Genomic DNA, 27,165 nt, shown 5'->3' on the forward strand with positions numbered 1-27,165 from the left:
TGCCTCAATCTTTTTACGCACCAGGAGAGTTTTAACATGACATTGGTTCTTGACTGTTTGTTAAGATTGTCCAATACATATACTCTGTCCATTGCAATACAACAGCGCACTTTCAAGTGATATGGGATGAATTCCATTACACCATTACAATAACAAACCATACTGTCACCACAATAGAGTATTAAAAAGCTTTATTTGACCAAATTCAGGCAGGTGCTCACAAAACATTGATCCCATAGCACAGATAATGAAATGTCACGTATCGCATGTATAGCAATAGCATGGAAATAGCTTCCTGTGGACATGATTGATTACAGGATAGTTGATTTGTAAGTAATGGTAGTGCAATGTATCAGTTTCACTATTGTTTTTCTAAAAATACAACTACAACAAGATCAAAAAGAAAATACATATGACAATTTTTGTGTAGAGTGTTGCCAGTGTGTTTGAAGTGCCCGAATCACTGAGGGCTGAGTGAGGCGCCACGTGCTCCGGGGCTCGGCACTAGTTATTTTCCTGGCAGGAATGGAAAGTGCAAGATTTCTCCAGATCTGTTGGGAACAGAAAAAGACATAACAGGTATTGTGATGTGTGGTGGATACAGACATACAATTGTGAAGTTAACATTCACGCTGTTTCAATGCTACTTGATTCAACCAGCAGTGGTACAAACCCGGCGTGTTCGCGGTGCACTGTCTGAGTGAATTCATGGCATTCATGTACTCTGCTCCCAAAAACGTCTCATAGCTTGTTCCAACTTCGACTTCCTGGAGACACTTGGTGGCGTCCTTGAAGAGGAGGTTCTTTCCTAAATCTGATTTAAACATGTTAAAGGGGCCATCGGTGTTGCTGGAACCTAATCTGGTCTGTAAAGAGACATGAAGGGAAGATTGGAATTATTTCCTTTGTCGAGTCATTTAAACATCAGTATCAAAGGCAGAAAAACAGGGATTTGGGACAAAATACGCAGTTGAAAAGGAGGAAAACACCTCAAAACCAAGTGTGCAACCCCCCCTCCCTTTTGCTGTGTTTTTAAGCCTGATGACCTAAAAGAAAATCATCACATCACCGACCTGCTCTGCCAGGAGAATGCGAACAACGTCGTTGCGGATCTCCGGACGAGTGACCACGGCGTGGGCTGGCACGATGGCCAGGTGACAAGAGGCATAATCCTCCACCGCCACCGGACCCTTCCCAGGGCAGATCAGCTCGTATTCATTTTTGTGCTCTTTAACGAGAAGAGTAGCAGGAACTTTATGGTTTTCTGCCAAACGGCAAATCTGCAGCTTGGATGTGGACGGGTCAGTGTCGTTCTCTTACCAAATTCTAGAATGGTTGTGTGTTTGATGAAAGCAACATCGCCGGCATCATCAGCCAGACATCTACAATGATATGAAAACCGTAACTTAGGCAACGTGAAGATGGAGTTTCCAGGGTGAACTATAAGAGTAATTAAAGGAATAGTTTGCCATCTTCGGAAATATATTCATTTGTTTTGTCGGATGAGAGTATTGATACCACCATCATGTCTGAGTACAGAGCTGGAATTGTAACGCAGTTAGCTTAGCTTAGCTTAGCATAAAGAAAGACAGAACTAAACAGGCGTTCTTCAAAAGTCAGAAAAATGCCCGAAATAATTGAATAATATGTCTTGTTAAAGAAAAATATAGCTGTAAAAAATATATATTTTTGATGGTTCAAGGGGTTTTGGTCCACAAAACGACATTTCTACATGTTCGTCAAACTAATCAGAAATCAATAGTTAGTCATTATTAAAAAACGCTGGTAGAACTTTGCAGAGAGTCTTGGTAGTTGTTTTAGTGCTACGCTAAGACAGTTGGTTAAAGCTCCTTAGCTCAGCTCCCCCGACACGAGAGAGGTGTCAATCTCTTCTGATCCTCAAAGAGGAAGCGAACGCGCCTTTTTCCCAAAATGTCAAACCATTCCTTGGACATACGCACACGTAAAATCACAATTGCAGTGTTGCGTCTTACTTCAAAGCTCCAGCGTAGCCGTAGTAGCGCTCCTCAGAACTGGCTTTGCACTTGGATTCATCTCCCACAGCTTCCCCGCTGCCGACACACTGAGTGCAGAAGGGAGAGCTGGGCTCTGCTCCGGGGGCACAGCCACTGCTGAAGAACCTGGCTGAGGAGAGGAGGGGAAAAGGAAACCATGTCTCCTTAAAATATAATGCTACGCTAAAGAATACCATTTTTGGAGGGGGGGGCGGTATTACTTTAGGCCCTAGCACACTGCAACCGATGAAAAGCTTTACATAATGTACACTCATTGATACCTTTCCTCGTGTTTATAGATGAAAAACGTACATTATTTTCTATTTTCCACACTTACTGAAGTCGCAGTCACCCGTCTGTTTGTGTATTTGACCCATGGGAATGTTCCAGCCAGCAGTTCTGCCGACGCCGGTGTGGCAGGACCTCGTGCCCTTCAGCTTGTCCCAGGTCAGCCCGGAGCCCTTCTTCACCACGGCAACAGCATAGTAAGAGGAGGCTTGGGCTGCAAGAGTACCAAAGGATGTCAATCACAAAGCTATTTGCCAGAAAACCTCCTACACACACACACACACACACACACACACACACACGCATATATCAAATGTATTATAGTCTTATAATGTTTCATAGCCAAATCTCAGTAAATGTATTTGTTTTGTTTTAATGTATGATATATCTTTGGATTTAGTCTGTCTTACCTCCTGCGGTGGCGCACTTCTCTGTGGAGAGAGAAAAGGATTAAAACATTGAAGAATAGAAGTCGGAGGAGGAGGGTGACTAAGTCGCATGGCGTCTCTCTAAGGCGCCCACCTTCGCTGTACTGCTCCACCATGGCAGGAACCAGACCACACTTGCCGGCGGTGTACACCTGACCTCCATCGACTGCCATCGCGTCAGCCTCTTTACGCTACCGAGTGCACAGAAGCGTCATCAGGAGACAAACGCCGCAGAGATATTACACAAAGAGAAACACAGCGAAAAAACACTTTTTTTTCTCTTTTTTTTTTACCATGATCTTGGTCAGGCACTCTTCAACCGTAGGGGCGTTCTGGCATATGATGGTGGCAACGTTGAGAATGTTGATGCTCCACGAGTCACACTTGCTCGTCTCGGCGTGGCCCACGGCACACCATTTAATGGCGGAGGACGCGGCGGCCGTCGTCTCTGGAGAGGGAAGTGCAACGGTGAAACTGCGGCCTGCGGCCCAATGGATGAGTCTAAGCGCAGAGGTTAAGATGCGTGTTTTTATCTGCTTCTGTCAAAAAGCACCTTTCGTAAGGGAACGGATGCTACTCATGTAGCCGGCACCCAAATACAAGAAGGTATCCATGTTTGCGGGAAGCTTCACCAGCTTTTCTGTTGAGTCTTTGAACATCAGGTTTTTGGCAGGTGCAAAGGCTTCGGAGGAGAAGAGGTTGAAGTTCTCGGGGTGTTTCTAGGATTCAAAGAGTTATGAATAACTTGTCCGTGCGAGAAATAATAGTTAGCATTTAATCACCGAAATAAAAAATAAACATTTTGTTCCTTAGTAACAGATATTTAGCGTCGTACCTGCACTGAATCGAGGCTATTCCAGATCAATTCAGCCAGCTGTGGGTCATTGCGGCTGACAACAGCGTGAGCCGGAGCTCTGCCCAGGTAGCAGCTCTTGTAGCTGTCTATCGGCGCCCTGGTGTTATCTTTACACAGCAGCTCATAGTTGTCCTTCTCCGACTCTGAAAGTTTGCCACAACAATAAGACAAGAGCTCGGACAATCCTAAATAATGGTCTAACACTGCAGATTTGAGGCAGTGTGACACTGACCTGGGACAGTGAGGTGCTTCACAAAGGCCACGTCTCCAGCACCATCCTTCAGGCACCTATTAAGAAGACCAGTCGACAGGTTCATCAACACCAGCGCTTCGTTGGTTGCCAACGGCATCGTGTATTTCCACTGGTTGTAATTCACAGGTTGGTACATGTGCATTGATGGGGGACGGTAAAAACCACGCCGGAACTGAGAAGGACTAATACTGACTGGAAGGCTCCGGCGTAGTCGTAGTAGCGCTCGTTGTGGGTCTTGGAGCAGTCGCCGCTGCACAGCTGGCACAGACTTTTCCTGGTCGCCCCGGGGACACAGCTGGAGGAGAAGTAAGTGCTCACCGCTGCAACAAAAACAAAAATTGCAGGGATGTGACCAAGATGTTAGAAACAGCAGCTCAAGGTTGGTCCCCGTCCTTGTAAAGCGGGTTCACCACCTGCACCATTAAAGACAGCTTGACCAGAATCCATAGATACCGATTCTATGATGCAATATGCGGCTAAAGCCATGTTTAAAAACAAATCACAATATGGGGCTGAATGTGCCACACTGCTCCTTGGCTACGGATGCTCATCGTTTTGGGTTACTTCCTGCAGATTGAACTTTTTAAAACTTTTTGTACAAATTAAACAAACAACGTGTAAATTAGTGAGCTTTGATGGTGGTGTTGGGTCAATTGTGGCCAGATGTTCCATGTCCAGCCCTAATGCTAAACTAAAGTAACATTTAACTGACACGTATCCCATGACATAAATGACAGGTGCCTGAGCCCAAATGAAAAAAATCCTGAAACAGAAGAGGAGAGCGTCCTCATCGACAGCTGCTGTTCTGACCAAACAGACATTTTTATTTCCCACTGTAGATCCTTCGACGCAGCCATTGCCCACATTTCACACTGTAACAAATCAATGGCGACATACACAGGTGGGAACCTTTTGTTTGGTGTAACTTACCCTCTTCGAGGGGTTTGTCTTCAATGCCTCCCCACTGAATCAAACCCATTGACACAAGAGTTCCTATGGGGATGTTCCAGCCCGCAGATTTCCCCAACCCAGTGTGGCAGGATTTCTTCCCCTGAAGATCTCTGATGCCAAAGGCAGTGCCCTTCTTCACCACGGCAACAGCGTAGTAACAGGTGTCCGCAGCTGAGTAAAAAGTAAAGATATATATAATACAAATTGCATGAGAAATCCTCTCTCTCGTGCACATTTGGTCGGTAAAGACAGCTGATTATTGGACGTACTGGTGCCGTAGTCCTCAGCAATAATGGGGTGCAGGTTATAATTGATCTGTCCAGCTGTGTAGATGTCCCCTCCATCCAGAGTGATGGCATCTGCCTCACCGGCCTGGGGAGGGACACAAACTGTCAGCCACCAGCAACATGATGTTTTACAACAACAAAATAAATGAATTGGTACTTTATACTTATTCCACTACATTTAAGCGACAAAATATTGTTTGTTTTTTGCTTGATGGCTGCTGTAGACAGCTATTTCTTTAAATCTACGACATTTTACAATGAAAACATAGGATCAATTTCTAAAATGAAATGCATCTTTGAAGGTTTTATAACCAAATGACTCAGTTGCCTCCACCTCAACCAGCTAATGCATTGGCATGCATCTTACGTATAAATGCACCCAAGAACAAGTATAACCTCATTAAATATTGAACAATGGCTACTTTAACTGTTTAACTGATAATAACACATAATGCACTTGTTTGAATTTGAATCATTTTTTCTCAGTTTCGAAGTGGTAGAAACCAACATTTATTTGTGTTCATTTCACTTCATAGGTATGTGTACAAATGACCATTTTTATCCACAATAGGTTTTCAGAAGGCAATGTTGTACTTTTACTTTACTACTCTTTTTTAAACAGATATAATATATTATATGTTGAGATCTGTTATGTCAAACATAAATATGATGCATTGTAGAAGAAGTCATAAAGTAGCTCAAAATACAACAAAAGGCTATAACACAACTGACTTATTTTTATATCATGCCATCAACACGTCAGTACCCTTACTCATTACAATTTTGATTAAAACTTGTATTTGTGATTCACATTTTGGTGTCCATTCTTTTATATAAGTAAATGATTTAAGCGTCAGCCGAAGACAGAGCTGTGAAGAAGTATTTGGGGATAAGCCCATTCCCCCCAGGGCTTAATGCTCTGGACGATGTTCCTCTGCTCACCTTGATCGCAATGATGCAGCTGAGGACGTTCTCCCTCTTCACGCAGGAGAAGGCCGGAGCTTTGACTACGAGCGCCCTACACTTCTCATGTTCTCTGTCCGACGTGACGCACCACTTCACCTTGTCGGTGGGGGCCGCAAACACGCTGGCTGCAAATACAGATGGGTACAAAAGATACGAATTCAGGTTCATTGAGAGTTGAGTTTAGCAAAGTAAAGACTCTTAATCTAAATCCGTGCTGGAAAATGTCCCGCGGGGGAAAGATGTTGTTACCGAGGCATCCGAGCAGCGCCGCGAGGATGAGAGTCTGCATGTTGTTCGTTGGGGTCTCCGGGTCAGCAGGGTGGCTGTCAGGGAGGCAGCTGCGGCTTTTATAGCAAACCAGGGGCTGAGCTGGAGTGGTGGGGAGGGAGGGAGGGGGAGGGGAGGGGAGGGGGGGGGGGGGAAATCAGGTTTCCTAATTGTGTGCGCGCGAGTGTACTTTAGTGCGCCGGTGCATGACACAGAGAGATTAGGCTGGATGTCCAAAGTGTCCACACAATGGTAATAATGGACACAGACTTCCCTTTGAAACCACATCAACCATCGCTAAAGACTGAAATTCAGAAAAAAAAAAGAAAAAATGGTCTAACGTGCTGCAGAGAAAGAGCTCATTTAAGACAGAACGTTTATATATTCAAAGAAGAAAGAAATCCAGATTCTGAAGTTTTTCCTTTTATTGTTTCTAACTTCATCCCATTTTTGTTTGCTTTTGAATTGTGTGTTAATGGGCTTTGTGTTTTTCTGAGACTTGGTTCAGTTACTTCAGTAAAAGTAGTATTCAGAATTTCTGTTGAATATAACCTGTCCAACTGGTTTCTGAGAGCGTTGTATTGTTATGCATTATATTACGTCACGTGTGAGCAGCATTCTGGAATGTGGAGATAATCTTTATATATGATTGATTGCTTTTGTAATGGTAAAAATATATTATAACATTGTTTTGTGCTAAAGCCGTGTCTCAAGTGTCCTGATGTGCAAAGAGCAGCATGATACAAAATGTTAGTTTGCAGCTGTGTCCTGAGAAGGGAGGACGGTTGACTCGATCTCATTGAAGCTTCAAAACAAAGGACTCCTCTTCATGGCCTCGGTTCATATCTTATTCGGTACGAAAGTTCCGGATCCACGTTTTACTTTCATGTCAATTAATTATGATTTCCACCGGCCACTGAGGAGGATCTTGTGTGTGTGTGTTACCCTCAGCTTCACCTGGGTTCTTATCTCAACCTGCTTTGTAGCTTCTCGTAACTGGCACGGAGAATGTCCTCCACATGTGTATAAAAACTCAGCGTCTTTAGTGCTCAGAGACGCCATTTCCACAGAGCACCGTGATACGTGCCTGTGTGTTTGACCTCCTGCTTGCAAGCAATACATGGACTTTTTGCAACTTTGATCATTCATTAAGACTCTGTTTTATCAGACAAATCATTCTCTTCTACCGAGCTTTTATTGAAATATTCCATAAAACTTTACATAATAGTTGCATCATATTTTGAAGATTAACCATGTTCTGTGTGTGAAATGTTGTACATAAAAAAAATCAGTAACTGCCAAATAGAGCTGCCAAATAAACATAATGGAGTAAAAATAGCAATATATAGTTGCATAGTATATTTGTCAATAGTTATTCAGCCACTTTAGACCCGAATGTCGTGTTAATTACCATCTCAGAGATAAATGTTCAAGTGTTTTACTCTGAAAAGCACAGTGACCCACATAGAGCCGTGTTTACAGAGTCAACGTTACCCAATACGAGCAAAGGTTATTTTTTTCTTTTTTAAAAGAAACCTTATTCTTTCTTCCTGCCAATCAAATATTTAAATAACAAAGATATCTTTCACAATAGATTGAGTGTTTCAGGAAAATCCTTCGGTGGCGCAACTTTGGAAGATCCAAGATGTGATACTGGAGGATCTTTTTTTACTGTGACCACGTTGTATTTTAACGATCGTATGACAGGGTGAGGCCTGTTATTCCTTCTCTCTAAGGAGACACTTCTGTGTGTCCGGTGTCAAAAAAACAATGTGACATTTCTGGAGTTAAGGGACCTAATAAATACGTTAACTTAGCCTGAGATTGAAAGCAAAATAGTTGATTGATCGACCGGAGTCCCGCCTGGTAATCCTGCGTTTAGGGATGAACGTCCATGAGGGGCGAAACTAATAGAAGATGTTTCCAAAGTTTCTTTTTTAAGAGAATGTTCAGCCCATACTAGTCGCTCCCTCTCTTTGTACTTTATATTTGAGACTAACTAATACGTAAACTAACAGTGTCTTATTGCAACACTTTTTTAATTCGATGGGATTAAAAATCAGTCCAAGACAAAAGTGTCAATGAGATTCATCTGTGGCAGAATAAATAGAAATGAAGATCAGTGAATAGGAAATACGTCACGTGGTAACGGATGAATTCTATGCACCTTTCTTTCCTATTCTTTGCTTTTATCACTTGTTGTTCTGGGTTTGTACCCTCAGGGTTGAATGCACCGATTGTAAATCGCTTTGGATGAAGATTAAAGCTGAATGAAAGGTATGAGGTTAAATACTGCTGAAGTAAAATTTACCTGTCAGCACGTGGAACATTTTTTCAAGCAACCGGAGAACAAGCGACTTTATTTTTAAGAGGATGTAAAAAACGTTTTGTGTTCCTTTTAAAGCCAAATAAAGTGAAACCAGAGATCATCTGGAGTCTTTTAAAATACATTCATTTTGATATTAAAATTGTAGCATCATTCAACCAAACTTGAAGCATTTTAATCAGGTTTTGGTGAAGCTACAGATGCTATGGAGCATAGATTAAGTTCATGTGATGAAAGGCGTTCTTTAACTGCTGGAGTGGAAAAGCGCATTACAATTTATTTCAAAAGGTAATCAGAAATGATACCATTTTATTTTTGCAAAAAAATGACTGTTGATCAGGTAAACAGCGATTTTTCAACACAAAATTCCTTTTGTTTATTTGTTCTTTACTTAAAATAAGCAATAGAAGTAATAATCTAGTGGATCTTTGATGTTGAGGTCCAGTGTCTGAACATTTCATGTTTGAGGCTGAAAGGGAACGTAAAATGAAACGGGATAAAAGTGTGTTTCCAACGACGAGTTTCTGACTTCTCCGGTCATTCGCCACCCGTCCACCAGTTGTCCTTGGTGTGTCTCCCCCCCTGAAGCTCATCATGTGACTGTCCTTCCCCCTTGACACCTGTTTTCAATGAAATATCAGACCTGGAATATACTCGGATCGTCGGTGTCGCCTCGACGCACTCTGATAGATTTAAGACTCATTATCTGACTTGTGATAATCCGGCTTTCAGTCTTTGTCCCTGAGACAATTTCTTGAAACCCCCCCCCCCCCCCCACACACACACAGATGACCGGGCCTTTGTCATTGTGTGCTCAGCCGGCTCGCTGTGACGACACCTCCTGATAACGCAGCCGGCTCGCAACGGCATCATTACTGCGCTGCAGAGCACAAGTCGACACCAAACTCCTGCTTGGATAGATTTTGTTCCACTTGTACTGTTTCTGTTCAAGTGAGCAGATTTTCTGCTGGAGGTAACTGATTATATAAGGACACAAGTCGTAGAAAACCACATGCACATTTAGGACTATTGAGCAACAACTTCCAATGTATACAGATTTTTTCTAACTGGGGCCTGTTTCAGAAAGGAGGTTAAGTGAAAACTCTGAGTATGTTAACCCTGAAATGAGGGAAACTCTGAGTTTTCTGTTTCAGAATGGGAGGTATGTTAAACCTGAGAAAGCAGAGTAAGTCAAGCCTGTTTCAGAAAGAGAGGTAACTTATACTCAGAGTCAGTTACCATGGCAACTTACTCTGTGAACCTAACCTGGTCGGGAGCAGGTTTTCTTCGGGAAACCCAGAGTTTATTTCGTCTCCTCCCCTTTTTTAAAGAGGAAGTGGTATTTAATCACCTCATTCATTCTTTCGGTATTCATTCATTGCGCACATTTCAGTCACGCAGAGCGCATCAAATCGACACTGGATGCTATTTAGTTATTTATATGTCAAATGTTTGTAAAGTCAGGTAGACTACAACCATGATATGTTCAAGCCATACCTGATTGAATTATGTTTTTATATTTCATTTTCAGCTGCTGCCATGTTCTTTTAATGCCTGCAGGATTGCACCTACATGAAAATTAAAATTAGGTTGAATAACACACTGTTCTTCCAGTTTCACTTCTGATATTATAACAGTTGGGCAAGTCACTTATATTACTAACTACAACTGGCTTCTTCAACAGTGTAATTAGATTAATGTAATAATGACTATCTCTAGAAAGTATTGGTCTACTTATTACTAATTACTTTCTAAATCCCATATCAACCTCAACCACTTGAACAATACAAGGAGAGACAAGAAACTGCACTTTTAATGCTTTCAAATAAACATTATACAATTGCATGAATTATTCTTGAAAAAATATATCTTTTAAAATTTGATGTTAAATCCACTATTGTTTTATACAGAATTGCTTTATAGTTTATGCAGCATTTAATGCAATTACATCAGATTTTACTTTAAATTACGGAATTAAATTACAGTTTTTAGATTACATAGAAATTAATTACACACAACACTGTATAACAGTAATTCAAATGTAAACTTACGCATTGACTCGAGCAGCTATTTTCTCCCAAGGTAACTCTCTGTCCTTCGCCGCTGCAGCCGTGTTGCTTTTTTTTTTAAATATATGTTCGTACTCTCCATATGCTTGCATAAGCACATCCAGTTCTGCTGGTGAAAAATATGAAGACCTCTTTTTGTCTGGCGCTGTTGCCATGGTGACTCGTAATATCTGCGGTCCATTGATAATGGCTTTTTATAGTTGTGGTGCACGCGCTTAACTCAGAGTAGGTCAACTCAGAGTTGATTGAACTAACTCATTTCAGCTGTTCTGTAACCGAAAACTCAGAGTTTTCCATCTCAGGGTAAGTCAACTCAGAGTTCAAGTTTTAACTCAGAGTTGGTTGAACCTTCTTATTGAAACAGGCCCCTGGTGTGCCTGAAGTAACTCTGGGTCTCTTGTGTTTGTCAGTGATTGCAGCCCCGTGGGCCAGACTGTGCTCCATGATTGTTCTCCATGCAGAACAGGGGGGGTTTAATAAGCCAGGTTGGACATTACTCGCCCCGGGTTCTGGGTGAGACTTCTTTTCACGCTTTGGGCTCTGGTGCATCCCATGAGCGACCGCCCCTTCGGATGGACTGAAAATACTGTGTAAGTAGGATGCACCCGTCGTGAATGCGAGTGAACACACACGGTGTCCTGCTACAACGTGTGTGCCATGAAAAAGGTCCTTTTACCACAGCAAAAACACCAACAAACAGTGCAAAATACTCGTGCAAAATCCTCTTTAAGTAAAATCACAGATTACTATCAGCCAATTTCACTTAAAATGGAAAGAAAACAATAACTGGTTCTGCAGAAAAATGTAATAAAATATGATAAATCACAATATGTAATAAATGCATTTGCACACAACTAGCGTATTACCTTTGTAGCTGCTGCGGTTGGAGCTAGTTTAGTAGGTTTAGTAGGTTAGTCCAGTGGTTCCTAATCAGAGGGTCATCCCCCCTCAGAACAGTCACAAGATAAATGTAAAGGGTTATCAGCTGAATAATGGAGAGTAAATGTTGCAGCACCCCAATGTGTGACTCTTTTCTGATGGGTCGCTTACCTCGTTGGATGTGATCAAGTTTATGGACCTTTCTTTAGTGGAATTATTCAGACACACGGCTTAATTTGTAAAGGATCTCAAGATAAAAAGGCCAATCACCGGTTTCCTCTTTAGTAATGCACTGTATTCTACAGGCTTATAAAATGTGTTTTTCAGTCGGAAGTGGAGAATCAAATAGGATGAAAAGGAATTAATCAAGTACTTCAACGTTGCACTCAAGTTCAGTGTGCCGCTCTAGTTAGCTTGAAGCGTGAGCGGAGGGTGAAATCTATTTAGTTTGATCCCATTGCGATAGATTTCAATGATCCCATTTTATTTGTAGGTACATCCAGCTGCTTTTCATCCAGGATGGGAAGGACTGCAAACAGATGTCATTGGGAAAGTGGAGTGATTCAAATCTGCCACCCACAAACGTTACAGGTTACACATTAACTTCAATTGACTTCTTTCTGAGAACGAACTGACATGTCCACAGATGACTGGGGTCAACATCCTCCTTATGCAACGGACCAAACCTCAACCTCAGTACGTTTCAAGGGACCCCGTCCTAGTTACCTCAATAAGCACCCATGGATAAATTCAGGTTTCGGCTGTTGGGTGAAAGTATTTAACTTTGTCAACATTCATCTTCAGCAGTGACCTCGATCGGCTTTGCTTTTTTAGCTTGTTGGTGTTTTTCCAGCTGGGTTTGGAGATGTTTTTACAACCCAAGAGCTCCAAAAACAGCAAAACATCAACACAAGAGTTCCATGTAAACCCCACTAATTTGAAGATGACCCTTTGACCTGCGATAAATCCAACTGGTCATCGTGCAAAGAAAACCTCAGGGTATCTTTTTCTGTACTGTATGGCAGCTGAGTGGAAAAGGCTTTAGTACTTAATTCAGCGCTGCCCTTTGGCAACGTATTTGTACTACATAAGCCTGAGGGGAAGGGATGGCCTTTGCATACTGTGCCTTCCTTTGCATACTGTAGTGTGTCCTCATGTGTTTGTACAGCTGCAAGCCCCTTTCCTTCACCTCTGTCCGTGTCCCGCACAGACACAGTTACCACCATCAGCTGGGAGCCCTCGCTCAAAGGGGAATATGAAAAAAAAAAAATGTCATTTGAAGATACTAACCGATAATGTGTTTATTTTCTTTTTCAGACTTGACACCAAATGTGATCCACACTATGCAGCACAGGGTCACTGTGACTAAAGAAGAAGGGAACTGTTATTTGGAAAATAGTGTAGCTCGGGTCCCATCCTGCTTCTTTCTAGATCCACCGCATTCATCCACTAACGTGGTTTGTATCGTCGCTGCTAATATGTGATAGTAGCCCCGTGTGTGTGCATCATAAGGAATCCTGTCATTGACCCATGAACTGGCGTGTGATTCAAGCTTACATTGGTCCACACAATTATATGTTTTGATATTATTAAATTGACTTGGCTGCACAAATCTCCTTTTTTCAAGGATTGGAGTGTTGTGTATCATTTTAATAAAGAGAAAAACAGCTGTCCCCCACAACTAACTGCAAATGCTTAAAAACAATAATTATTATTGTTTAGAGGCACCGTTTGTTAGCCCCAAAAGACGTTCCTACGGTTGGAAAAAAAAAAAAACAGTGTTCATCACCTAGTTCATAAAACATTTGTACGGTTCGTTCTAATATTTTTTAAGTTATTGGCATGTTCTTCCTGATGCTGGCCTAGTTTATTGAGCAACTGCTGCCATTTAAGGCCCATTACTGCCACCTATGGCCCAGCTTTAAGCTTCATAAAGCCCACACGGCATAGTTCATCCACCATCTCTCAAGAAAACCATCATTTGATTAAGAAAAACAAGCCGGGGGGCAGGTGTGGATCGGTGAATACTGAAACCATTCCTCATTACAGAACACAGAGTAATGCATGTTTGTTGCTCAGTTGATCCAGTAGCTGCTTTTCCCTCTTTGTTTTGATATTGGTCTGCGTTGTATCCTATGACATTCCCCTCAGCGCGTTCAGCCTTTGACGTTGGTTGAAATTGAGACAAAAGACCAAGCAGAACCTCCCTTGGTTTTGGTGGTTATATTTCAACATGTTTTCTTGGCAGCATATAAAAAAAGGAAACAGTGACTACAGCTAAATATCATTCTCTCTGGCCATCTTTGTACAGTGTAGGTCCGACTGATGAGATGCACCAACCTTCATTCATTCCCTTCTGTATCAAAAGTTGAAATCCCACCAAAATGAATTAACCGATAGAAACTTGACTTGGAGTAAAAATGTGCAGATGCAGCCAAATCCTGTCAGATTTACACAGATTTGTGTAACAGATGTCCGACCTGTAGAATACGGAACTTTTCTCTTGGTGCCCCTGCCTTAATAATTACAATTGTTGAAACAAGGACCATGTGAGAGACCAAATTTGGGCCGAATAAACAATAACGCACCTCCCTTTACTTGTCCCAAGGTACAGAAAATAAACTCTGACATCAAACATCCTTTCTTGGAGTTAAAAATGTTTTTGTACAATTCCTTGGTGCCTCATCATCAATCAGCAATCCAGTATTATTGTTTTTTTATTTGAATATGAGCTAGCTATATATATATATTTATTGTTTCCTGATGTGTCTCAAGAGTTCAGAACAAAAATGAAGCCTGCATCAGAAAAGAATAAAACTGAATTCAAAAAATGAAGACGTGCCAGCATCCGTACACCTTACTGGTCAATTGAAGAGCAGTACAAAGGTATTCGGCTGTCAGTGTTCAGATTAGTGGAGCGGCGGGGAAAGTAGTCCATCCACTGAGATCGGTCTTGGCAAAACCGGGGCCTAGTTCCAGGAGAAGGTACCGGGGTCACGGCCGGTGACATCGTCCCAGCTCATCGGTGAAAGGGTGAGGTCGGTCGCAGAGAGGTACAGACAGGCAAAAGTGACTGCGTCTGACGCGGCTAGTTCCTCTCCTGAACAAATACAGTCTCCTGTGGACAAAGCCCCGCCTCCTGCAGCGTGATGTCATAGTCCAAGTGGGCAAGCTTCCTTCGGGGAAAGTTGGTGACGAGTTCGAAGCGTTCATTAGGGTAACCTTTGAACTGGACGTGTCTTACCAGGGCCTTGAGGAGAAGGAGTAACATACCAGAAGTTAGACATTTAAAGTGACAGGATTGATCACTGGGCAAAAGTGACTCATCATTTTATCCAAATAAAGAGTTTGGCATTTTGCCTGTTGGCTTCAGTTAGAGGACAATACTGATACCACTCTTACGGCCTGACAGTATTTATGACAGCTGGTTAGTTTAGCACAACCAAAGTAAAACTATTACCTTACAGCTGAAGCCCAACAACTTATATCTTGTTTAAACTGTACAAAAGTTGCTGTGTTGCTTTAGTTGTTTCAAATGGATTAAACAAACGCAGCAGCGATGTGTTCATTAATGAGCTGTAGAGGTGCTTTGGACAGAAGCAGCTAAGCGGTTTGCTTGCGGTCCTCACGCTAAGCTAAGCGCACTTCCTCTTGGCTCCAGGTCCATACATATTGGACAGAAATGAGAGTCATGTCGCTCTTCTCATCGGACTCTCTGCAACAAAGCAAAGAAGTGCAGTTATCGTGTCGTGTTCTCACCAAAAGTTTTGCTTTAGAAGACAAGGAAATTTGTTCTCTCTGTCCGTCTGGGTAACGGAGCATCAATCTGGCTTTGGGCCCTATGTTGGAAAAAAAAAAAAAAACACAAACAAAGATGGTGGTTACATTTTCTCCCTTCGCCGTCGTCGCCACACCGGCTTGAGGTTTAGCTGACGTACCGTTGTCGTCCGGACAGTCCACGTCACAGGTTTTGGTGGCGCTGGTCTTGGATGGTCCAGCGCTCTCTGCGACCGAGGGACAGTGGTTTCCTCCGGATTCGGCGTCGGGCTGAGGATGACGAGGGCCGCCAGCTGAGGGCTCCAGGTGGTTCTTTTTGCTCTCCTCCTTCTTGTGACTGTGGTTGTTTTCTTTGTATGGAGACTTTCTGTGGGAAGAAGTGGAACTATCGGGATGGAGACGCTGCTGAGCCGCATTGGCCGCCGGGAGCGAGGCGTGTTTGCCGGGAAAACTTTTCTCATCGTGAGGTGCTGGCATTTCGCTGTCCGAGCCGTCGACAGAGATGGGACCCTCGCTGTCAGAGAAAGGCTCTGCATCGGATTCTTCGTCTTCGGACGGGGGGGAATCGGGCTCTTCGGGGGCATTTGAGGACTCGTAGTGGGTCTCCTGTAGGGAGGCTCGGATCGCTGCCTCCAGCTGACTGTCTTCGCTGGCATCAATAAGGCTCTCCTAGAACAGAAAACAGAGCGTGCAGCTGTAAAAAAAACAAATCAAGGAGCCGAGTAAAACAATACCAAAATATGGCACAAGCAACAAAGAGACTGACGACCACGTGGAGAGAGAGAGAGAGAGAGAGAGCTCCTATTAAAGCAGAAGAGAGAATCAGAGGAGACAAATGAGTAGAGACCCACAGAGCGAGCTCGTTTGGCAGGAGGTGCGTGACAGGACGGCCCGTCTAGCTGCCCGTGCTCGGCCAGGAAGCCAGTCGTCTGCTCCAGGAACGACGCCACGTCCAGCTGATTCCACTCCACCATTTTTTGACCTGAAGAGAAGATATTTTAAACAGTCAATAACCAAATCAATTACAGAGCATTCAAGCAGCAAAAGCAGACGTTCTCACCTGCATCGATCGTACTTTGAAGGTGTTAGCGGAGAGCTCTACACACCGTGCTCTATTGTTCTATTTCTATGGCGACATTCATCGTAAAAGCCTATTGTTGGTTGTAAATTAATTCCATCACGTAGTCACACAAGGACCTCCTGCTCAATCACGCAACACTGTTAAAGGGTGTTATATAGTGCTGCTATTAAAATTGTTTTTTCTAATGCTGAAAAAAAGGAAGAAATATATACTTTGACTCTGGTGTCCTCATCAATGACAATTAAGAAGTAAATTGAACTTAAACACTTGGTATAGGAGCATCAATGGGATATCATTTATGGTTATATGTACTTGTGGAATAATTGGTATGTTTATTCAGTGGTTGTTTTACCCTTCCTGCTAAAAGCACAGACAGGTTCCAGAAGATGCCGTGCAGACTCCTTTAAGCCTAGTTTATGCTTCTGTGTTTTCAGAGAGACGTAAGGACACGCAGACGCAAGCCCCCCCTTGCGCGTTCCTTGCGTGTCTTTTCACACCTCCTTGCGTGCGTCGACCCATTTTTCTAGGCTGCGATTGGTCCGCTAACTACGTCTCGCATTTCCGTTTTCACGGCCCGATACCGCCATTATTAAAACGAAGAATGTTTACAAGAGAACGGATCAGATTGAAGAGCTTTTGTGGGAAGAAATGCGTAAATATGACCGCTTCTACAAGCCGTCATTGGCGGACTAGAAGGACGCCGGATGGCCTCTGATTCATGGAGGGAGATCTCCACAAACGAGGGGAACAAAGTTGTGGAGGAAAATACGGGACAAATGTTTCGTGATGAAAAGCAGCAGTGTGGAAGCACGGGGCAATAAAGTCTATGATAAATAAATAAAGCAACCAACAACTTCCACACACAAAGACGTGACTCTCCAGGTCGTCTTCAACAAAACACGTTACTCCACCTGTTGTTCTGGAGGTGAATCGCTCTGCAACACACGCAAGACTTTACAACCATGAAGTGAAACGATTGCGTCGACACGATGGTGCATAAAGACGCAGACGCATGCGCCAGCCTTTAGATTTGATTTAAAAAGAATTAACTGGTCAATAAAGATTATTGTACAAATTGAAAAGCTTTTCCATGACTAGTGTTGTTTGTAATTGTGTTTTCTTAGTCGCTGAGTGGTGTTTTAACTAAATGTTATTCTATAAGTTTCATTGAAGATGGAGCATCAGGACTGTGGAATATGCTGTGACTTAGTAACTCACCTGTGCGGGGATCGAGGATGGAAATATAGGGAAACTTGTTCAGTTTATAGAACTGGATGTATCTTTGTCCCTCTTCACTATCATGGTAAACCTGTAATGAAATAAACACACACAGATGAACCTCTCCCCAGATGTACTTTAATTGAATTACGTATATGTGAATATTTGGAATATGAATATTTGCACCGTTAAAGCACTACTGTGCGTTCTATATGTGTAGCCTACTGTTGACGTCACTCCATTTCTGAATCAGTTAATAAATTCCCTTCACATATCATTAATGGATTTTAACTTGACCGTTATCAAATGAGATTGGACAAATGGGCCCCTGGCAAAGGCCTCGAAACAACGTTTTTGGGATCACAGAGCATTGAAACTACAAACCTGCCAGAATATGAAATGTTCTCTGATGATGGTCTTCACTGCATCGTTACTCCAAACATCTCTGTTTAGGCACTGGCAGGCAAAGTCCTGAACATTTTGAATGTTGATCATCAGCCACTTGTTCTCCAATTGTCCACAGTCTTTCGCCTGTCAGCACAAACCACACACACACACAAAAAAAAAAAAATCAAGCAGAATTTTGAGGATTAGAGAGCGATGTAATTGGCAATCGGTAAGTATAGATGGGGACCCGAAGTTTAGGCTACAGCTTGATGAAGAACACATGAGTTTCAGCAATAACAACCCGTGGTTGTTATGATGGGTTAACAGCTTTGGGGCTTACTCGCATTATACCAGTTTATTTCACACATATTGCGAGTGTGGATCGAGCCGGAGGGGAACTCCATGCATTAAACTCCCAGCTGCATACTCCTGCCCCTCCATAGAAGGACCACCTGGTTTCCCAACTGTGATCTTGACTCTCACCATCTAAAATTTCACCGAAAGTTCACACAAACCGAATAAAGACGTGTGGTTCAAAGTGTCCGGTGAGTGACTCCTCACCGTCTCAAAGCTGCCTTTGTGCATGAGCTCAATGGGAGGACGGAAAAGGTCTGCCAGGGTGCTCAGTTTCTTATCCACTGTTCCACCGTTACGCAGCTCCTGTTCCTGGCGGACTAGTAAAAGAAAAACATTCCTAGTCATTACAGGAAGTTAAGACACAAAAGGCTGAGACTGACAGTAAAGTGAAAGTTTGTCTTATTGGTCGGAACTATGTAGCATTAAACTATACGACATTCACTTCCGATCACATCCTTTAAACTAGGAAATACTGAATTGACTCACTTGTTTCTGTTTGGAAGTCCCGGAAACCATCAAATATAGATCGAGCGGGTCTTCTTCGCTTTGGCACTGCATGTATAACAGACATATCAAAAGTCAGGTTCAGCACACAACTGGAACATCAGTCAGAAACAATCAAGGAGTTTAACGTTTAATGTGTTTGAATGAAGTTGAATAAGAAAAGTACAACACCTCCAAACAACGGTTCGGGTTCCACCAATATGTCTTGCTTCTGGGGAATGGGTGCGCGTACGTCACTGAGACAGAACACATACAGTATTAGTCTTAAGCCAATCTAGATCTGCATCTGGTGCCCATCAAGTTATAAAGATGCACTCTTATATTGTTCGACACAAATCACAGCAGTGCTCTGAACCCTCTCTGCTCATTGTCAGCAAAACACAGCTGAGGTAAATATGGAGCACAAACAAAGATTAAATCTTTAACAAATGAAATACTGGCAAAAAAACTTCTCTAGTGGTGTCTGACACAAGTTCGTGAGGATAAATATGAGCCTACTCTGAAGGGGGAGCTCTGCTGCTTGAAGCTGCTGAACTGGAGCTGGTGCTGGGCTCCTCTGCGATCGCGCCTCCGTCCAGGAACATGGTCACGGCCATTTCCAGGTTGTTGTTGCATGCTTCCAACATGTGTTGTCCGACGCTCTCTGTGGCCCCTGAAACGTAGGCGGACGCGGGTTACGGTCTGCACGACGAACTCGTCAGAGCTCCAGACTGGCTGATCAACTGTGCAACAGGGACGCCGCTTCTAAATGGCAGCAAAGGCAGTATGCACGTGAATTGAGCAATACTTATTATTATTCACCTGCACACATCTATATGGCTCTGTCAATTCAATGTACATATTCAAATCTAAATGAGCAGCTGATGACGTACAAAGCATCAGGACTACACATCTTCTCGTGTATAATCAAACTAATCCTCTCAAAGTACCACGCTAATGTACGTTTTATATTTTCGCCTACCTTAAATTGTTCTACACATGACATATGCATACTGCTTAAACGTTTTTACTTTGATTGCCTCTCGGAGGGCCTTCATCTTTCTTTCATTCATTCATTTGACTCCCTTGTCAAATGTCACAATTAAAACAGTGCCGCCAAAAACGACATGCATGATGTCCACCACCTGTTTAATATTGTTTTTGTCAGAGTTACGTCCTGATGGAAAACCAGCAGGTCTTCGCAAGGAGACTTTAAACAACTGTACTGAAATGAATGGAAGCGAAACAACTGCCCTGAAAAAGGTTCCGTCGTAAGAAATACATCCGGTATTAACAAAAGCTACGGCGTGCTTTGTGAACTAGTACCGTAACGTTAGCTCAAGCATGTGCTAACTTTACGTCACGCTATCGGCAGGCTACAAACCAACACGTGGGTCGAAACCGCCCAAGATCTCGAATCAACGTAATGAATAAAGCTATGGGAAACAGTCTGCAGGTGAGAAAGGGGTTGACTTTGTTATTTTTGTTAGTGGAACAGCGAACAGCACCGCTCGGTCCACTGCGCATGCGCGCTTCACTTTCCAGCTCGAGCAGCAGCAGCAGCCCCCGAACTCTTTTTAAAAATACCGTACAAATAAAACACCGCCGATGGTTTGAAAGCGCGCACAAACTGCTCAGGTCCGTCTGAAACACTAGTCGGAGACCAGCAGGGCGCTTGTGCGAGTGGTGTTGGCGTCCCTGACGGAGGGAAGAGTAACCACGTAAAGCCCGGCTGGTGATGAAGAAGGGGAACGTTGAACAGCCGACGTCCATTCCACATTATCAAACAACATGCAGCGGAAAAGGCAGCAGAAAATCAGCTCAGGGAGAGCGAGATAGTGTCGGTTATGAGCAGCGCCGAGAAAAAGGGGCATTTTAAAGTGTTTGTGACAGGTCATATTCAAAGCGGGTGGTTTTATGGTCCTTTACGGAGTATTTAATTTGAGTTTAGCAGATAACTGGCTGTGCTTTTCCCTCCTCTGCAAAGCATTGACAGCGTAGGGGCCAGGGCAAGACTCAACGTCCGTTTTCCTATCCACGCACTCATTGTGTGGTTTGTTGGACATTGGAGCTATTCCAGTTGCATAACAAAAACCTACTTGATAAATCTAGCGTTAAACAAAATGTTATTTTTACCTGTTATTGCTGTGAATTGTTGTATTAACCCATTCACCTCCGGAGCTGAGGTGTCTCCGAGCGCCGCCATCTTACCGCCACAAACAACAACATAAATGTCGCGCATGCGCTGTGCCGTCCTTGAGGCCTGCCTGGCGCGGCGCGAGGCCCCTACGTCACTGAAGGGTCGTTCCGCTTTGTGGGTAATGTAGTCCAGTAGTTTTTCCTGCTATTATTTTTTAAAAGTAAAAAGATTTGGGGTAATATGTATATTTTAGATCCGACCCTGTAGATTCTGCCCTTGTTTTTTCCTCTAGTTTACAGTGCAACTACTTTTATTTCAGATGAAAAAATCCAGGATGTTGTTGTTTTGACTATACAGTTAAAATATGAAAAAGAAAATTATTTTATTTTTCTCCTAAAATCTGTGTTTAATCGGTAAGATTACGTGTTATAGCACATTGATTTGAGCTGATGTTGTTTCTCGTGATAAAGTGAATTCCTATATTTCAGTTGTTGATCATGTACGTGATCATGTACGTATATTTCTCATTCAACAACATTAACGGACTGGCGACTTAATTAGCAATGCAAAGGAAAAAAAGGACTTTCAATAATCTTGAATCAATTTACTATATTGACCATTCAATTTCAAAATTGGAATGCATCTGTCATGACGAAAATCATACCTCCACATAAACTTTGTCTTTAAGTCGTGTCATTTTATTGTTTGCATAATACATTCAGTTTGAAAACAGCATGAACCAAGTCCAAAAACTGAAAACTCAGTTTTCAACAACGATCAGCTGGTAGAAAATCCAATAATTGCTTATTCAGTAACCAATCAAGGTTAAGTTATCTTCATCACTGTTCTCAAATAAAGCTGCTGAGCTGCCTGTTGAAAAGAAAGAAGAATTTCACTTAAAAAAGGGAAGGTGATGATGGAAGTGACTTTCTACAACGTAAGGTGTCCAAATTATACTTAATACACCTTGTGACCCCTCCGACCCTACTGGCCAATTGTAATTCTATTTGAAGCTAAATATAAAATGGCCTCACATTGACATCAGTAATGTAGTTATTGATGTCAATGTGATGCTCATACATCTTCTACAGTTAAGTTATATTCAAATTCAAGAATAATATTTTTTATCATAATTTTGATTCCTTTGAAAGCCGGACAAGTCACCTACAATACAAACCAGCATACTGTGCTGTTATGTTCCTGCCAAAGGGAGAGTTCTCATTGAAGACACTTCAGACCCAGATGAAAGGTATGAAATAGTCTTGTGTTGCACAGGAAACACTTAGTCGGGCATTCTTCATCTATACCCAACGATGCATTGTAATCTGAGGTGGGAGATTATTCACATATATAACCTGCTCATTGTAACCTGGGAGTATATTAAGTCTATTAATGCAACATGTGGGACCATCACAATAGGTCACTCCGTGATCTAAGAAATCCCACGGCAACATAAACATGAACCACGATCCGCTTGTAGGCAGTATTGAAGAAAGACTATTACAGAATATGAATTATAGCCTCTTTGCATATATCTGAACACTTGAAAACAGGAATATGTAAATGATCCTACATCGGTTATCAACACATAAGTGAAGCCAGTCCTGCGATTATATATATTATAAATTCACTTACAATACAATCTACATTTTAGAGTTATCAGAACAGATATGAACAATTTCCCCAAAGTCCAAAAGAGAAGCTGTAATCAGTGAGGAGTAAAATATGCGGACACGGCCTAGAAATCCAGATTTTCCTTTCATCATTAACAATACCAGTTTATTAAAAATGATAAATCATTTCTTGGTGTTTTCCTTCAAATGACAGCTCTAAGCAGGGGCTGAACTGGCCTGGACCTACACGGTGTCACTGTGACGCGTTAAGTCGCATTTTAGAACTATTTCTGTGATCCTTTGATTCTAAAGATTACAATATGTTACCCATTTTCTGAGGGACTTCCCTTTTTTAGATGTACGTCTGTTTAATTGTTCGATAACTCTGTGTGTTGTGTCAAAAGCTTTACACGATCAAACCAAATGGAATAAACTCTCATAGTAAGAACTTTCCTGTCACATGATAGCAGGGCAATCTTATGAAATGTAACAAACCACTGATATCTTATTTTCCCGATGGGCAATTGATGAAATATGTCTCCCACACCATCGTGCATGCAAAACAATAAAACAAAAATCAGTGCAGAAAAATCAGGAAATGGTACATTTTGAAATCCTTCTTCCAGTTCATATCCTCCTTAAGAAATTAAAAAAATGCGTCAGCCCCCCCAGCATTGATCACGGTGTGAATGAGCGCACACATGCAAACACGTACGTGTTGAGTAAGCCGTGGGTGAGAGTGAACGCCGGAATGCGTATTTGTGCACAGAGCGACTATATGATTCAGTGAGGAGTGTGTTTTGTTTCAAAATGAAGTTTCTTTCGGAGGTAGGGCACGCAGGGCGGCGAGGGACTACGCTGCGGAGCTGTCCGCTCAATTTTTTTATTTTTTTTTTACTGCGGTTTAGAAGCGGATGAAGGTGGCGTCGATCTGCCGCACACTGGGCAGCGCCAGCATGATCTTTCGCCGGTACTGTGGGTCCTTCTGTACAGGGTTTCTTTCGAGGTAGACCGTCTCCAGAGACTTGGCGTTTTTCAGCTCGTCGAGGTCGGACCAGTTGTCTATCTGATTATCGTTCATCTGGGGAGGATTCCAAGGACAATATGACCAGTTAAAAAGGACAGACAAGTGTTTTGACAGATCAAACACAAACTTAAGTTTTCATATTTCCCTTTGAAACCCTGTGAGGACAAATACACCTGTCTAACTAACAGTGAGCTACTACATTGATTCAAAATGGAATATAATAAATATATCTATTGATTTATTTTAGCCATGCATTGAGCAATTTCAAATTATAAATATATTTTTTTACATATTTTATTTAAGACTATTTTTTTTAAATCAGTAGTATTGCACATGGAAGGACGAGCACAGATACAGTATATGATAAAGTAATGGTGGCTGCACTCCCTTTGCCAGAGCCTGCTCGCTCTAGAGCTCTTAATGGAACATTGTTATTTTACTAGTTTTGAATTTAGCTGGTTTATTATTTTAATATATTCAATTCTATTTCCTGTGATGTCAATTCAACACATCTGCTGTGAAAGGGTGTGCTGGTAAGTTTGGAGGGGTTCTACAGTATGGTTGCAAAGTAAAAAGACCATCAAATTGACACTCCAGTCTAACGTTGCCAACTATCCGTACCCAAAACTCCTGCAGGTCGGTCAGATGGCTGATGTTCTCGATTTTCTTTACTCGATTGGCTGCGATGTCCAGGGTCGTAAGCTTCTTCTGTGAGGGAAAACGAACAGTGTTTGAATGTGGGGGAAAAAACCTTACCGTACATGTTTGTACAGTTAGCAGACTACACAAAGCAGGCGGTTTGGCAATCATTCCTTTTAGAATATATATATAACTCACATTGTTTTCCAAGCCCTCGATGACCTCGATGCCGTTGTGGCTCAGATAGAGCTCTCTTAGGTTGACAAGATTCTGTAGACCTTCAATTTTAGTGATCCGGTTGCTCTGCAAATACAAGCACACAAAAGGATTCCCCTTTTTTTCATTTGAACATTTCATGTGTATACTCTTACCCACGAAAAAGAAAAAGAAAAAAAGATCACAGAATTTGTGAATACCTGAATACTTAAAACGGTCAAGTTGTGCAAACCCTCCAGATTCTGAAGCGTGGCTATTTTGTTGGTGCCAAGAAACAAACTTTGCAAAGATGAAAGAGTATCCAGGTTCTCTATGATCTGTAAACACAGTTCATTTAAAGAGAGACACAAATAAACAACTTCCTTCGATACACCATTTGAGTATGCATGTTTTTTACGTGTAGCATTCATTTCTCATGTCTCACTGGCCGGGAGCCTCTTTATGTCGTACCCGGATGCGATTGGAGCCCAGTTCCAGCATGTCCAGGCCTGTGAGGTGTTCCAGGTTGGCAATGCTGCCGATTTTGTTGTGAAGTAGAAAAAGTTTCTTCAGCTTAGTCATTTGCTCCAGACCCTCCACCTTCCTCAGCATATTGAAGGACATGTCAAGCTGCCTATGGATCAGACAACAAGCGTGTCACCACAAGTGATTTAGTTTGGGATGCCTGTTCTTTGTTTTCAGTCATTTACATGAGAAATATAATATTAGAATTCCCACACTCCAACCATCACTAAACACTTGTGTGTGAAAATCAGATCTCGACTTTTTCCTTATCTGGATGGGATCTTTATAATACAGAGATAAGGCCTTTTGTTTTCCTCACTTACTCGATCTCCGTGAGGTTCTGCAGGTTCTCCAGTTTGCGAATCTGATTGTCATAGAGATCTAGTTCCCGCAGCGAGCTCAAACTTTCAAGGTTTTCAATCTTTTTGATGAGATTCTGTCTTAGGGAGAGGGTCTGTACAAAAAGAGACGGATAGGGAAAAATAAAAAACAATTAAGCAAAGATAAACTATATTTTACCATTTACCCTAAAATCCTTCTATGCTATCCTAAATGTGTAGAAACGATTGACAATTTATCTACTTTATTACTTACTTTAACTTTCTTTAGCACCTCCAACCCTTCAATCTTTCCAATACGACAATGAACAAGATCAACGTCCTAGAAGAAAAGAACAGACAGCTTAGGATGAAATAATGTAAGAACTAGCAGTAATTTAAGTGCCCGGCCCACAGATGGACTGAGATACACCAGATACAGTTTGAGAGGTAAAAGCATGATGGGATAATTGCTAAGCGTTAGTCCATCCTCCAACCTCTTCTTCTGGGTCCAACGTTATGGTGTCCATGTCAACAGGAGACTCTTCTTTACCTTTCACAAGAGCAAAAATTGACCAGTTAACACAGACATTTGCATAAAGTCGTGTTATTTAATGCAGTCCCACAGCCAAACCAAGTCTGGACACACGTCGGGCAGCAGTGCTGCTATTTACAGGTGAATCATAGTGTGACACAGCAGTGTTCAGATGGAGCTGTGGTGTCATGATTTACTTGTGGTGGCGGGCTGGTCGCGGTCCACGTTGCCATTGATACTCCTCCTCTTGGTCTCATCATCGCCGGACTCCTCGGACTCACCCCGCCGGTCCACTACACCCAGCGGACAAAGACAAGGCGGCGTTCACAATCGAGACGCAGTGCTAACGCGTCAGCTAACGCTAGCTGGTTCGGACCAGGTTTAGAGTGCAGATGTAACGGTTGAACGTGGATACGTGTTGACTGAGCAGACACGCTACGTTCAACGTCAAATATAACGTATATCTTCAGAGCATTGGAATCAACATAACTGCCATGGGAACCGAAATGAGATGCCAAGCAGGACAGTTGTAAGTTGACGTGAACTGTGTGACGTCAGCTAACGGAGGGGTTGTTGTTTGCCTGCTAGCTAAATTAGCAAGGCTGTGATGAAGGTGTGGTTGGTAAATAGGGAAGAAAAAAATCGCCGGATGTGCTCATTCAAAAACAGACGCATTTGTTAAAATCCTCGCCGGCTCACTCAGCTAATATGATCATGGGACGGCTGGTTCTGAACATGTTTACTGACCTTCCATCTCTTGAAGCTCTCCCACAGACCTGGAAGCCATGTTTCCTGTAAACAGTCCTGACGACTGCTCAGCCAATCCGGTGGAGGCTCGTGCCGCGGTCACGCGCTAGATGGCGCCACGCGTTCACTGGCAACACGTGACCTACACGTTTAACTGCGAACGTACCAAAACAATACAATCAGCAGTGCTGATGATCGGCATGCAAATTATACAGGGGATTTAAAGGTCTGGCGACCGCACATGAATAGCATTAAGATAATATCAGATAACTTTACAGAACACAACATGAGCACACACACGTAGACAAGACAAAAAGATACTGTGGGTACTGGAACAACTTATCTAATCATTAGATTGAGCTCCTGCGTCATTTTTCTCTGACCTTTTCATGTGAAGCATATGACATGACAACAAAGCAAAAGCAGAAACTGGGAGACTGAGATAAACAGTGATGAGTGTGCCTTATTATCATACAAATAAAAACAACAGTTGTTTCTTCCAGGATAGGACAAGTTTAAAGTGTTTAAAGTAGGACATT

General features: G+C 42.4%; 3 protein-coding genes across 3 annotated transcripts; all 3 read right to left on the reverse strand.

Annotated features, from left to right (window-relative positions):
• Positions 1–176: 176 nt before the first annotated feature.
• tfa (transferrin-a) lies at positions 177–11,636 on the reverse strand. The gene is made up of 18 exons (XM_040170971.2): positions 11,573–11,636; positions 6,294–6,413; positions 6,021–6,169; positions 5,061–5,163; positions 4,771–4,962; positions 4,034–4,160; positions 3,820–3,875; positions 3,567–3,730; positions 3,285–3,450; positions 3,025–3,179; positions 2,826–2,922; positions 2,714–2,734; positions 2,353–2,517; positions 1,995–2,145; positions 1,321–1,382; positions 1,074–1,228; positions 674–866; positions 177–551 (listed from the first exon to the last, which is right to left on the reverse strand). The coding sequence occupies exons 2-18, from the start codon at positions 6,331–6,333 to the stop codon at positions 505–507; spliced, it is 2,043 nt and encodes a 680-aa protein (XP_040026905.2). The 5' UTR covers positions 6,334–6,413; positions 11,573–11,636; the 3' UTR covers positions 177–504.
• Positions 11,637–13,793: 2,157 nt separating this feature from the next.
• Positions 13,794–21,227, reverse strand: ubxn7 (UBX domain protein 7). The gene is made up of 11 exons (XM_040170973.2): positions 21,025–21,227; positions 19,408–19,561; positions 19,081–19,145; positions 18,892–18,957; positions 18,610–18,722; positions 18,046–18,192; positions 17,662–17,752; positions 16,214–16,344; positions 15,524–16,031; positions 15,345–15,424; positions 13,794–14,835 (listed from the first exon to the last, which is right to left on the reverse strand). The coding sequence occupies exons 1-11, from the start codon at positions 21,128–21,130 to the stop codon at positions 14,674–14,676; spliced, it is 1,623 nt and encodes a 540-aa protein (XP_040026907.2). The 5' UTR covers positions 21,131–21,227; the 3' UTR covers positions 13,794–14,673.
• Positions 21,228–21,704: 477 nt separating this feature from the next.
• ppp1r7 (protein phosphatase 1, regulatory (inhibitor) subunit 7) lies at positions 21,705–26,788 on the reverse strand. The gene is made up of 10 exons (XM_040170974.2): positions 26,627–26,788; positions 26,077–26,172; positions 25,842–25,897; positions 25,622–25,687; positions 25,351–25,481; positions 24,974–25,136; positions 24,724–24,840; positions 24,506–24,610; positions 24,290–24,376; positions 21,705–23,722 (listed from the first exon to the last, which is right to left on the reverse strand). Exons 1-10 carry the CDS (start codon positions 26,664–26,666, stop codon positions 23,546–23,548), a joined length of 1,038 nt encoding a protein of 345 aa, XP_040026908.1. The 5' UTR covers positions 26,667–26,788; the 3' UTR covers positions 21,705–23,545.
• Between the last annotated feature and the right edge of the window lie 377 nt (positions 26,789–27,165).

The sequence above is a fragment of the Gasterosteus aculeatus genome, chromosome 3 (genome assembly GCF_964276395.1).
Source record: "Gasterosteus aculeatus chromosome 3, fGasAcu3.hap1.1, whole genome shotgun sequence".
NCBI classification, from domain to species: Eukaryota; Metazoa; Chordata; class Actinopteri; order Perciformes; family Gasterosteidae; genus Gasterosteus; species Gasterosteus aculeatus.